Source organism: Salmo trutta, unplaced genomic scaffold (assembly GCF_901001165.1).
Source record: "Salmo trutta unplaced genomic scaffold, fSalTru1.1, whole genome shotgun sequence".
In the NCBI taxonomy this organism is placed as follows: Eukaryota; Metazoa; Chordata; class Actinopteri; order Salmoniformes; family Salmonidae; genus Salmo; species Salmo trutta.
This window is the reverse complement of record NW_021823073.1, coordinates 2,867,266-2,880,841: the sequence shown is the minus strand read 5'-3', so window position 1 is coordinate 2,880,841 and position 13,576 is coordinate 2,867,266. Positions and strand designations below refer to the sequence as shown.

The 13,576-nt window shown below is 50.7% G+C and overlaps 2 protein-coding genes across 9 annotated transcripts in view; one reads left to right on the top strand and one right to left on the bottom strand.

Annotated features, from left to right (window-relative positions):
- Window positions 1-13,576, bottom strand: part of LOC115188735 (cyclin-T2) — a 142,994-nt gene that overhangs the window by 9,541 nt on the left and 119,877 nt on the right. The window contains exon 1 of one of the 4 annotated variants that reach the window (XM_029747529.1): window positions 223-509. The exons of 1 other annotated variant lie outside the window; for it this stretch is intronic. In XM_029747529.1, coding sequence (XP_029603389.1) covers window positions 223-380 — 158 coding nt within the window. In that variant the 5' untranslated portion in view covers window positions 381-509. Of the gene's footprint in view, window positions 1-222; window positions 510-13,576 lie in introns of those variants that run through there. 2 more of the 4 variants (XM_029747533.1, XM_029747528.1) reach the window with 2 other exon arrangements.
- On the top strand, window positions 683-13,531 carry LOC115188732 (zinc finger CCCH domain-containing protein 13). 5 transcript variants are annotated; one of them, XM_029747502.1, is made up of 20 exons: window positions 683-849; window positions 1,480-1,632; window positions 1,789-1,898; window positions 2,090-2,204; window positions 2,346-2,457; window positions 2,628-2,761; window positions 2,873-2,911; window positions 3,049-3,413; window positions 3,618-3,794; window positions 4,071-4,399; window positions 5,359-5,889; window positions 6,442-6,720; window positions 7,127-7,649; window positions 7,853-7,965; window positions 8,476-9,837; window positions 9,946-11,229; window positions 11,393-11,539; window positions 11,821-12,021; window positions 12,394-12,557; window positions 12,773-13,531. In XM_029747502.1, exons 2-20 carry the CDS (start codon window positions 1,489-1,491, stop codon window positions 13,001-13,003), a joined length of 6,360 nt encoding a protein of 2,119 aa, XP_029603362.1. In that variant the 5' UTR covers window positions 683-849; window positions 1,480-1,488; the 3' UTR covers window positions 13,004-13,531. The 5 variants fall into 5 exon arrangements, with proteins under 5 accessions (XP_029603362.1, XP_029603360.1, XP_029603359.1 ...); XM_029747500.1 differs by having other exon boundaries at window positions 7,853-8,079; XM_029747499.1 differs by having other exon boundaries at window positions 1,480-1,695; window positions 2,628-2,755; window positions 7,853-8,079.

Sequence of the window (13,576 nt, the reverse complement as noted above, 5' to 3'; positions counted from 1 at the left end):
GTTAGGTATCCTATTTTGTAATCCAACCAAGACATAACGATAGTCGAAGTAAAACATTCAACTTGTATTTTAAATGGACACATTTAGCTGTGTTTCAGTTACTTGCAAAGAAAGCTAGCTGGCTACTATGTACCAAGCTAACAAACGGCACAACCATTTTGGGTAGCTAGTTAGCCTAGCTGCCACATAGCGGGCTGAAAGCCTCATTTTCAGAAAGGATACACGTTGAGTCTCTGGCCCATATCCTGAATTAGGTTGGCGGCTTGCTGTCGGTAAGAAAGTTCCCTATCAGATTCGACTCCACTGCGGCGGGACGGCGTTGTTTCTAGTTGCTCCCGGGAAAAGAGCCATTTCGAAGAAGGTCCCCGGTGCACCGCCATTGCGCTCCAACAACTAGCCCCTGGTGGCTCGAGGGGGTAGGGAGCGTAGGAAATCAAACGCGCATGCGCTTTGGCTACTTTCCGAGGACTAGTAAAACCAATTTTTCAGCAAATTAGAACTATTTTAACTTTCAATACAGCAACAAAAAAATCTCTCACAAATTGTGGAAAATCATGGATATGATAATAGGTCCATTCTGTCCAAACGTGCAGGCTCAAAAGTCGTGTAAAGAAAAAAGAAGACACCCAGTATCCCATAGTTCCCCGCGCGTGTAGATTATATTGCGGCTCCACTGTTAGATATCGACGGTCCAAAACACACCCAATCATTACACGAGCACCCTTTGCCAACATGAAGGCGGATAGGGGAGCCCCTGCCATTGAAATACAAGAATACAACTTGTAATTTCAAGAGGTAGCGAATCCCATTGCCTACGAAAATAGATGCGACACCGAATTAATATTTTGGGTGAGGCAACTCTTTTACTGTAATGTGCAATAGCTTTCCAGGATCTTTGAATATGAGGATGGCTTATACAGGCCTCGGGCCCAGAGAGCATAGCTAGCTTATGCTAATACGTTATCATAAATATCCAAAGTTCCCTTTTCATTCGCAAGTTAACTAGCTAGCTACCAAACTGCATTTTCAGATACGATCTCTGGCAAAAATATGCATAAATGATTAGTTAACTAACGTGTTAGTAACTAGTCAGCATCAATATGCTAATGTAACTCATCATCGGGGCTTGATTGGTAGCGTTAACGTTGATGTTGGTGTATTCATTAAGCCGATTCTGTTGCAAAACATCTTAAAGGGAACGAAACGGGGAGGGAGCTAACTGAATTTGTACAATTAAAAACTATTTTTAGTTTGGACGAATAATTACACCCCAGATCAGCGTGTAAAAAGATTCACAAAATCCCCAATGTTTCTTTGCATCAATTTGCTACAATAGTTTCACATGGAAATGTCAACCAGGCTACTGATTTTTGTTGTTTGACAAACCAACTGAAATGTTTTGTTGTTTACAGTAACGTGCATATTCAGATTGCTGTATGTACCAATGCAGGTTTCTAATATATTATTCTACCATTGCAGCCCTGCAGAATGTCCAAGATAAGGCGGAGGGTAACAGTGGAGAATTCTAAAACCATATCTGACAGCAGCAGTAGCCAGACCAGCACCACCCCGTCTCGCCGGCCCAGCGTGTTTGAAAGACTCGGCCCCAGCACTGGTAGTAATGCTGTCGAGGTGTGTACCTCTACACCTGCATCTAACCCACTGACAGATACATCACATGCATGTCCAGAGAAGGTAGAGAAAGAACATCTTTGAGTTTTGGATTCATCAGAGCAAAACCCAATTTCTGCTTCACGAAATGACACTTTCTTGCTTTCTTCCTTTCAGACTAATTGTAGAAATTGGTTGAAGACTGGGAATTGCAGTTACGGCAATACTTGTCGCTACACACATGGAACTCAGCCACGAGGCAAAGGATTTAGTGGATCTTTTAGCAGGTTAGATGGCCTTGGAGAATTGCCTGTGACCCGTGTATGCAGGCAACTGAAAAATAGATATTTTATGCAAGTGGGCAACACAGTCAGACGGTCCCAATATTCTCTCATGGCTGTCTCTTATTGTATTTGATAAGCCAGTGGTCTTATGCTGAACCAGTGCCTGAGATTACCATATGTTTGTGTGTAAACAGGTCAGCGGAAAGACCAACTGGCGATCTGCGAGAGAGGATGAAGAATAAGAGGCAGGATGTTGAATCAGATGCTACAAAGAGAGACCCAGAGGAGCCTACGTCCCCCACAGCCAGAGTGAGTTACTCTCCACACACACCTCGCTTTCATTCCTGTTTTCTTTTGTTATTTAGGACACAGTGAACAACCATTTTACTAGTTAGATATTAGACCAACATGTATGGGAGTCTTCCATGTAAACCTGTCTGTGTTCTGCAGCAGCGAGACTCGTCCCGAGGCCGCCACAGGGAGAAGGAAGATATAAAAATCACTAAAGAGAGAACCCCTGCCAGCGAAGAAGAGACCACCGAGTGGGAAGCCAACCGCGAAGGTGAGGTTTGGAAGTAGGGCCGTGTTCAATAGGCACGACGAAAAGAAAGAAAACACGTGCCCTTATTAACATATGAAAGTAGAACTAATGAAGGCCGAACCGTTTTTCACTCTATTGGGAAACCTTGTTTGTATTGCATATTGTAACCTTAAGTAATGTTTGTCTTTTAGACTCGGATAACGGCGACTACGACTACGAATTGTCCCTAGAGATGAAGAGGCAGAAGATCCAGCGGGAGCTCATGAAGTTGGAGCAGGAGAATATGGAGAAAAGAGAGGACATTGTTATCAAGAAGGAGGTACCGGTATGCATGTATCGACTGTAGCTATATCTACTATAGTTCATAGAACCTTGCATGATTTAAGACTGAGGTTGATCTGTTTTATAACCTTCTACACTTACAATCTCTCACTAGGAGCCGACCACCAAAACTAGGACCACTATCATATCCAAGGTAAGAAGAGATACCTACCTAACCTTATTGTCATTCAGGAGCCATCCATATCAACACTCGTATCTGGTTTAGACTTCTCTCCTTTCAGTGTCCATGCTAACCAATTCTGCCTTCTTTATTCCACATTCTAATTCCAGACATCCCCGGAGCGTTCCAGCTCTAAAGGTTCCCCCTCCTCCAGGAAGTCCAGTGGATCTCCCAAACACACTAAAGGACCTAAAGCTTCCGGTTCTAGGAAGAAGGAGAAGAAGACCTCTGTGTCGTCCTCTGCGTCCGCCACGGCCAGATCTTCCAAGGGGGGCCACGGGAAGAAGAAAGGTCCCCGCACCCCCAGCCCTCCTCCTCCGGTGCTGCCGCTGGTGAACCCTGTCGTGGCAGCCGGGGGGAAGAAACACAAGGGGAAGCACAAGAACAAGGAGAAGTGTGAGGAGAAGCCGCCCAAGGAGGGAAAGGAGAGAGGGAGAGATGCGGAGAAACACAAGGAGAAGAAGGAGAAACGCAGGTAAAGAGGTTCACTGCCATGTTTTGTCCAGCTCCGCTCCAAGCTGTAGAGGGATCTAGCAGCCTGGTTGAATAGGCATAACAAGACCCACTGGAAACAAGCAAAACAACAGTCAAATCAACTGTCATTTAAAAACATCTGTTACCACTGTTGTTGAATACACTATTAAAGGGACTCACTTTTAGTTTCTCTTGGCTCTTGCAGAGACCGGTCAGACAGCTCCCACAAGGCCAAGCGGTCAGTGATGTCTGAGGAACGTTCCGGCAGCGTGTCCTCTCCTTCCAGAGACCGAGAGATGTCCCCGTCAGCCAGGAAGAACAAGTCCACCTCCCCAAAAGTAGCCTCCCAGAAGACCCTTGCGCCTGCCTCCCCACCTCACAGGTCAGTAGCCTGTTAGACACTAAGAAGATAACAACATCATTGTCATGCCAGAAGCAGTAAGATGACAGTATAAACATCGGCTTGCAGAAATGGAGAAATATGCAGCAGCACCTGAACCTGAGACGATGGTCTAAAGATGCCATCTATCCTAACACTATCATTTTCAGTCATGTTATTAGCAGGATTCTCATGAGTTGGTGTAGATGGTAGACAGACTAGCAAGACGGTCACTTTCCCTGAATAACCATAACCCCTCGTCCTCTCCTGGTCTTCCAGGTCTCCCCCTCCCCGCCACAAGCGCACCCCCACCCCGCCCCGCCACCACTCCCCCTCCTCCCACTCTGGCTCCTCAGCCCAGAGACACTCTCCTTCCCCCCGCCGGCGCCGCTCGGCATCCCCCGCCTACAACCGCGAGCCCCCAGCCGCCTCCTCACCTCCTGGCCAGAGGTGTTCCTCCCGCTCCCCTGCAGCCTCCCGGGACACCTCCTCTCCTCAGAGGAGGACTAGCCCCGGAGGACGAAACCACTCTCGGGGGCGTGAGAGAGGACGCAGCGAGAGGGGGAGGAGCCCACCTGCCCAGGAGCACCGACACGAGCGTCGAGACGGTACAGCAACTCATTAACATAAAACACAGACCGTTTTCTATATGTGGTCACCTCCTTTAAATAAACGACTGGTTTTCTATATGTGGTCACCACCTTTAAATAAACTACTGGTTTTCTATATGTGGTCACCACCTTTAAATAAACTACTGGTTTTCTATATGTGGTCACCACCTTTAAATAAACTACTGGTTTTCTATATGTGGTCACCACCTTTAAATAAACTGCTGGTTTTCTATATGTGGTCACCACCTTTAAATAAACTGCTGGTTTTCTATATGTGGTCACCACCTTTAAATAAACTACTGGTTTTCTATATGTGGTCACCACCTTTAAATAAACTACTGGTTTTCTATATGTGGTCACCACCTTTAAATAAACTACTGGTTTTCTATATGTGGTCACCACTTTTGAAATAAACTGCTGGTTTTCTATATGTGGTCACCTCCTTTAAATAAACTACTGGTTTTCTATATGTGGTCACCTCCTTTAAATAAACTACTGGTTTTCTATATGTGGTCACCACTTTTGAAATAAACTACTGGTTTTCTATATGTGGTCACCACCTTTAAATAAACTACTGGTTTTCTATATGTGGTCACCACCTTTAAATAAACTACTGGTTTTCTATATGTGGTCACCACCTTTAAATAAACTACTGGTTTTCTATATGTGGTCACCACCTTTAAATAAACTGCTGGTTTTCTATATGTGGTCACCACCTTTAAATGAACTGCTGGTTTTCTATATGTGGTCACCACCTTTAAATAAACTGCTGGTTTTCTATATGTAGTCACCTCCTTTAAATAAACTACTGGTTTTCTATATGTGGTCACCACCTTTAAATAAACTACTGGTTTTCTATATGTTGCTGTTTGTTTATATGAAAACAGTCTCTACATTGTGTCATTTGACTGGACACTGTAATAACACAGACCTGTGTTTTTGTCTCATCCATGCAGAGAGCCGCGGGAAGCGAGAGAAAGACTGTAGCCGTGACGACCGGGACTACGAGGTGGCAGAGACGAGCTCTTCTCGTGATGCTGCCCGTGAGGACCGGGAGACAAAAGAGGGGCGAGAGCGCCGGGGTGACGGGCGCAGCGACCGACGAGGAGACTCCACCAGTACCTCCAGGGACCCCACCAGGGATAGAGACCGGGACACCAAGGACTCGACCCGGGAACCCAGAACCACAGAGACCACGTCAACACGCTCCGGACGAGACCCTCTGGAGTACAGGGACCGGGATCGAGAACGGGAGAGGGAGCGAGAAAAGGAGAAAGAGAGGGAGCGGGAGAGAGGAGAGAGGGAGAAGACGGACAGGAAGGAGGAGGCTGTCCCGGAGGAGGGGAGGGGCTATGGGAGGGGCCACGGGCGAGAGGAAGGAGGGAGGACTGAAGGGAGGGGGGAGGTACGGGGGGAGACGAGGACAGAGAGTAGAGCTGAGAGACCTGGCAGGGGTAGGGGCCGCGAGGCTGACGCATCTGACAAAGGTGAGGTCAAACATGACATCACACATCTTATGACCAGTAAAATCTACTAATGGCCAGTTGTAGTAACAGTTGTTAATGTGTTTGTTGCTGTGGTGTTTGTGGAAGTGAGGGAATTTGATCAAGATGAACTGCTGTGCACCAGTCTATGGCTGAGGGAGGAGCACCCTTCTCAAATGGAACAGTAATCTGCGCCGCTCAGCCATGTTGTCAACAAAGCAGCATGGAGCATCATCCAGAATCTCTTTTTGATAAAATTAGTTTTCATTGGGAAGGCAGATAAAGCGTTTATATCAAAAGCAATCACTTTTGCATGTGAGAAAATAATCTGATTCCTACTCATTACTCCACGTTCGAAGCCTACGTCACTTTTGTTTTGAGCCCGTTTCACTGTCAGCCCAGAGAGGGGCTCGTCCCTGGGAGGCCGTCCGGTTCCAAAACGAATGCAGTCACTATTCACCTGGTGCGAACTCCTCCCACCGGTCATCCCAGGCCAGATAATCCAATCCCCTCTGTCTGTTTCAGCATACTCTAACTCTGTCCTTCCTCCCTCAGGCTCCTCAGGCTCCACCCGGAATGCCCGAGGCTCCCAGCTGGAGAGTGGTGGTCATGACGGTTGGGACTCACGTAGCGGCGGAGGCTTCCGTGAGAAGAGTGCGGAGAGGAGCACCGACCGTGGGGCGGAGAGAGGAGGCGCAGAGAGAGGAGGAGCGGAGCGTGACCGTTATGACGGAGACAGGAGAGGAGGGGAGCAGGCGACTGGGAGAGACTCATCCTACGACCGTAGAGGTGGTCACACTGACCGTGGTGACCGCAGAGAGAACAGGGAGAGAGGTGAGGAGAGGTCCTTCCTCGTACCCTAATAATAAATACATTTCATCTATAATACTAGTTAAATAAAATACAATTTATAATACGCTTTTCATTGAAAAACAATCTCAAAGTTCTGTAGTGAGTGATTTAAAACAGAAACGAGACGTAGACAAAAAGCTAGACAAGCTAGACAAGGCAACTGACAAAGTACACAGCTGCTGCTACAAGAGGCAAGGACAACAAGAAACACAGTTATATGTAACAGAAAGCCTTCCTAAAGCATCCTGTCTCTTCCTCAATCGTGCTGGAGAAGAAGATCCAAGGTCCCTCAGGCCCTCTTCTCTAATGCTTTTTGAAAGATTCATTGAGAATGAACCCTTGTTGTTGGATGTTGTGACTAACTGGCTGTTTCCTCTGTTTCTAACAGACCAAAGAGCATCCTCTCCTGGTCGGCACCCAGCCAGAGGAGAAGAGCCAGACAGGGAGGAGACCAGAGGGAGGGATGAACGCAGAGGAGAGGAAAAAGGAGGGGACAGACGAGAGGACAGAGCCCGAGAGAGGGAGCGAGAGAGGGAACGGGAAAGAGAGAAGGAGAGGGAAAGAGAGAGGGAGAAGGAGAGGGAGGCAGAGCGGGAGAGGGTCCGGGAGAGGGAGCGAGAACGGGAGCGAGAGAGGGAGAGGGAAAAGGAGAAAGAGAGGGAAAAGGAGCGAGAGAGGGAACGGGAGAGGGAAGAGAGGGAGCGGGAGAGGGAGGAGCGAGATAGGGAGAGGAAGGAGAGAGAGCGGGAGAGGGAACGAGAGCGGGAGAGGGAGCGAGAGCAAAGAGAGAGGGAGAGGCAGCGGGAATGGGAGGAACGTGAGAAAGGAAGGGATGAGCGACGGGAACGGACTAGGGATGAACCAAGGGACGACCGCTCTGTCCGAGACTCTCATGAAGACCGCAAGACCAGGCAAGTCTCAGTAGTAACCACCAGGGTTGGGGCCAGTTCTATTTCAATTCCAGGCCCAACCCTGGTAACCACTAACCCATGACTCATAACTAGAATCACTGCATCGTTTTACCTTAGTTGTGGTTGGTTTCCGTCTGTTTCTTTCCTACATAACACAACCCAGCTGACCTCTAACCTCTCTTCTATGTGTGTGTGATCTGCAGCCGGAAGAGGCACAGGGTAGAGACCACACCCAGCCCGACTCGCCCCTCTCCCAAGCGAGCAAGGGACGCCCCCCCAGGAGACGGCGAGGAATACAACAGCCCTGAAGAGAAAAGTGAGCGTTTGATTGGTGGAGGCCAGCCCAAGGTCCGCCCCACCTCTGGCCCTGGCCCAATCACCATCCTCCCCGTCACAGTACCAGTGTGTCCTCCTCCTCCAGTGCTTGACAGTAGGGACACTCTTTAATGGGAAAAACAAACAGCACTGGTTCTGTCTGGAGGAAACTAGTCCCGTATGGATTAACACCTCCCCAAAGGGTGCCTTGGCCTGATCACTTTAATATCCCTCCACGTGAGCCCAGGGCACACTCAGTAATGGGGATAACACCTTTTAATGGTTGAGCACATTTCATACAGCCAGACTGGAACTCAGCGTGCTGACATAGAAGTAACAGCTGGTGTTTGATTGTTATTAGAAGGCGATCAGAGATCTTTGAGACCGAGCCAAGGCGCCCTTTAAGATAAAAAGGTGTTTTGTTTCTTTGACCTTGGTTGACATTTCCATGATGTTGATAAACCCTGGTATGGTGCTAACAGAATCCCTCTGCGTCTTGGTGTGTGTTCAGGTGTTGAGAAACACCGGCTGTTGAGTCAGGTGGTACTCCCGCCCCAGGAGCCCCTCCTGCGTTCCCCCCCCAGCACCTCTGTAGCGGAGGACACCAAGCCCAGCCGCTGGAAGGACGAGGAGCGCCGTGGAGGCGGGGACAAGAGGGAGGGGAGGAGCCGCCGGAACGAGGAGGCCGACGCCCGTGGAGACAGAGGAGGAGCAGGCAGAGGAGGTGAGAGACGGGGGGAGCACCCCTCAGATAGCAGTACCCCTGTCTCGGCCTCCGGCTCGGACTCTAGGAGAGGTAAAGAGAGGGACGGTGGGGAGCCCACCCCTCCCCCGCCGCCCGTCGCCCTGGTCACTGAGGACAGAGACGCTCCAGTCCCGTCAGGTCATGAGGAGGGCAAGAAGAAGACTAAGTCCCAGAAGAAAGGCCTGAAGAAGGGGAGGAAGGAGGAGGGTGTGGCAGGAGGTGTTTCAGGAGCTCCAGAGAGGTTCACCAACCCAGAGCCCCCCTCCTCCATGGCCCTCTCGGACGGCCCCCCGCCCCCTCTCCTCTCCCCCCGCAAAGCGCCTAAGAAGAAGGCGCTGGACAAGAAGAGGAAACGATCCCGTGGCGCCGAGTCGGACGCGTCTGAGGAGGAACCAGGCTCCTCCCATCTTCCCCCGGGCAAGAGGAACAAGAGGGGTCCCCGGACGCCCCCGCCCGCGCCAAAGGAGGCTCTGCTATCCCAGAGGGCCGTGCCACATTCTGTTGCAGAGCCCTTGCCACAGCCCGTCAAAATGGACGCCAACTTCAGCGACTGGTCTGACGAGGATGTGCTGGAGCGCGGTGGTGTATCGGCGGCTGTTAAGGCACCCCCCACAGTCCTCACTGAGAGGACTCCGACCGAAGCTCTTCCCAGGAGAGGAGGTCCGAGGGGGGGCAAGGAGAGGGTGGAGAGGCCTGTTCCCCCGCCCATCGCCCCTCTGCTGTCCCAGGACCCTCCTATGTTACTCCAGACCCTGCCTCCCCAGCCCCTCATGTCCCAGCCCCTGCTGAGGAAGCCTCCTCCGGAGCAGAAGAGGAGCAGCAGTATGGGAAGCAACCAGAGCAGGGCCTCATCCAGACGTCTCCGCTCTCCCTCCAACGAGTCAGCCCACAGAGAGGACCCTCAGCAGGGCCAAGGACCAGGCCGACCCAGGAGAGGACACCAGCTCCAGGGGGGCAACTCCCGAGACCGGGAACGAGAAAGGGAGCGAGACAGGGAAAGAGAGAGGGAGCGTGGTGAGAGAGAGAGGGGACCAGTTGTCACAGAACCTCCGGTGGTGAGGGGAGAGGAGCGGAAGTCACGCATCGACCAGCTGAGGAGAGGAGAGCCCAGTCGCAGCACCTCCTCAGGTACGCCAGACACATACTATTGTTGAGAAAACACTGAGCTCCCTTACTAGTTTGATTTGATTGATATTATATCTCTTATATTGAATTTGTGGTGGTTTTCCTTCCCAGACCGGCAGGACTCTCGCAGCCACAGCTCCAGACGAAGCTCCCCTGAGTCAGAGCGGCAGGTGCAGTCGCGGGCCGGGTCCTACGACGGCCGAGAGCGTGAGAGGGAGAGAGAGAGGGAGCGGGAACAGTTTGAGAGGGAGCGGGAGCGCAAGGACCTCCGACAGCAGCAGGGGCCTCCGGGGCCACTACCTCCTCTCCAGCAGCAGGGGCAGCAGAGAGACTGGGAGCCCGAGGGGCCACGGGAGTGGGGTGGGAGGGGCCGTGAACCCCTCCTCATGCGTGGAGGCAACAGAGAGCAAATGAGAGAGCGTGATCTCCGTGACATGCGGGGTGAGAGAGAGAGGCTTCTGCCCGAGGGTCTCCTGCAGCAGCACGAACGAGAGCGGGAAAGAGAGCGCGGCGGCAACAGGGGCGTTGGCCGCGGTGGCGACCATGGCAACGACCGGGAGCGGGAGAGGATGCTGCTGATGGACCTGCCGCCACATGGGGACCCCAAGAACAGGATGGACATGAGGGGAGACAGACCAGATATGAGGGGAGACAGACCAGATTTAAGAGGGGACATGCGAGGAGATATGAGACCTGATGTGAGGGGAGACATTCGAGGGGATATGAGAGGAGATATGAGAGGAGACATTCGAGGAGATATGAGACCTGATATGAGGGGAGACATTCGAGGGGATATGAGAGGAGATATGAGGGGAGACATGAGACCTGATATTAGGGGAGACATTCGAGGGGACATGAGACCCGATATGAGGGGAGACATTCGAGGGGACATGAGGGGAGACATTCGAGGGGACATGAGGGGAGACATTCGAGGGGACATGAGACCTGATATGAGGGGAGACATTCGAGGGGATATGAGGGGGGACATGAGACCTGATATGAGGGGAGACATTCGAGGGGACATGAGACCTGATATTAGGGGAGACATTCGAGGGGACATGAGACCTGATATGAGGGGAGACATTCGAGGGGACATGAGACCTGATATGAGGGGAGACATTCGAGGGGACATGAGACCTGATATTAGGGGAGACATTCGAGGGGACATGAGACCCGATATGAGGGGGGATATGAGAGGGGGACCAGATATAAGAGCGGACATAAGGCCAGATCACATGAGACCAGATATCAGGGGGCCGGACAGGGTTGAGTTCTCTCTCCTGCTCCCCCACGAAGCTTTGGGACACAGCGGCATGGACCAGGACAAACCAGGCAACAGCCATCACCCTGTGGGAGGAGAGATACAGGAAGCAGAGAAACAGGACAGCATTGACGGTAAGGATCATCTAGAATCACAAACTACTAGCCTGATCCCAGAACTGTTGGTGTGACAGTGACCATGGGAGCAGGCAACAACAGCCTTGTCCCAGATCTGTTTGTCTATGTTTGTGTTGATATGGTAGCAGGTTATTGAGTGAGTTTATTTGTTTGTCCTCAGACGAAGATGACGCGAAGGCGGATGACGCTGTGTCGGTGGTGTCTGGCGGGGAGGAGTACGAGCCAATCAGTGATGACGAGTTGGATGAGATCTTGGCGGACAGCGCCCAGAAGAGAGAGGATGGGCAGGAAGAAGAGAAGACGCCAGGTACAATACTGAGAACAGGACTACACAGTCCTTCTGGCTGAGAACAAGACTACACAGTCCTTATGGTTTGCCTGCGGGGTTGCCAGGTCATGAGAAATTCTGGTCCAATGGCTCCTCCAAACCAGCTCAAAACTAGCCCAATATCACACACCTGGCAACCCTGTGTAGTCTGCAGTTGGACACTGGTAAAAGACAAACTGTTGTGTTTTTTTATTATTGTGAACTAAATCGTTGTTTGGTTATTGTGGTCTAAGTCCTTCATATGTGCTGTGTTCCTACAGGTCCCCTGGATGTGATTGATGTGGACTGGTCCAGCCTGATGCCCAAGCAGAAGCAGGAGCCCCGGGCGGCAGGGGCAGCTCTGCTCCGGTTCACCCCAGGGGCAGTGCTCCTCAGGGCGGGCGTCTCCAAGCGGCTGGCTGGGCCCGAGCTCCTGGAGAGAGTCAGGGAGGTCTGCAAGAAGGAGCTGGACGACCCTAAAGGTGATTGGAGGAGATATTAGTACTATGACATACTGTACTCTATCGTTCTCCTACTGGATTTTAGAACCATGTATAATATGACAAACATTATCCAAACCAGCTCTGTCTACTTTACAAGACACAGACTTTTAATGGAAGTATGCATACTTAGAACGTGGCTCAGTTGTGTGAGCATATGTGGTGTTAGCATATGATAAAGCACTAAGCAGTCAGTGTGGTGTTAGCATATGATAAAGCACTAAGCAGTCAGTATGGTGTTAGCATATGATAAAGCACTAAGCAGCGGCAATAGAAACATCTTTTGTATGTTGCTTCCATTCATCACTGGAAACATCCAGTGAGTGTAACCCAGCTCTCCGTCCATTCCTCCAGATGCTGACAAGCTGTTTGAGCACGACCTGGGTGCTCTGAACAAGGCAGCTCTGAACAGGAAGGTAGAGAGGGCAGGTCTGCTGAGGAACCTGGGCCCCTGCTGTAAGGCCCTCTGTGCCCGCAGGGACATGGCCATCAGACGGCAGCTCCTCAAGAACGAAAAGGTGAGTGCTCCAAGAAAATGTACTTGTACCCAGAACCATAGACTATTCTAGACCATATACCAATTGACTAAGATGGCCCTCTACTGTAGGATATATGGAGGAATAGACTGGGATTATGTAGATAGTATATTATAATATATGGAGCAATATTTTGACACACAATGCCTATGGCATGTAAGCTGTATAGTAAGCTAACTCTCTTTCTCTCTCTCCAGGGCCTGACCAAGCAGATGTACCCCAGTGTTCCTGTGGTGGACAGTGAGCTCTTCCAACTCAGCATGCGTCTCTTCAAGAAAACTGTAGCCGCCGCCAGAAGCAACCAGCCCCCGTTGGGGCCCCCAGCAGGCCCAGAGAAGGCCGACAAGGGGCCACTGGGGCTGGTACCGGCAGCTTCACCGGCAGCCAAGCCCGGTACACCACAGCCCCCCGAGATGTGTGTCTCCTGAGAGCGTGCGGGGCTTATGGGTAAAAACAAACGCTGCATGATGAAACTGACCTGTGATCAGAAATTGAATCAGCTCTGACTACTAAGCCTGCTCCGAATCCCCGCCCCCTAACGCTAAACCCCGCCCCCTAACGCTAAACCCCGCCCCCCTGCTATAGCCTTTTTAATCACAAGGAAAAATCTAACAAAACGCTGAAACTCTTGTCAGTCAGCAGTGCTGTCATTATGGAAGACTGATCTGATCCGCAAGTACTGTACTGCTTCTACCATAGAGACTAATGGAGATACTAGCCTATGGAGGGATTGATAGAGGCCTTGTACAATGTGCTGTACCTTGAACTAGAAATGAAAATGCTGCAGGAAAGACATGCATTTTCCCGAATAACACAGTTGTTTTTGTGCGATTGGATATTTGTTGTCGGGGGGTGATAAGTCTCCCTTTCATAATAAGTTGCTATATGTTTTTTGTTTCTTTTGTTGTGCATTGGTTATTAAGACTGCATTAAAGTGGTTAGTTGTTCATTTGTAATGGCTCTTATCCTTGCTTTGTATGGAGTCTTAGTGCCATGTGCTG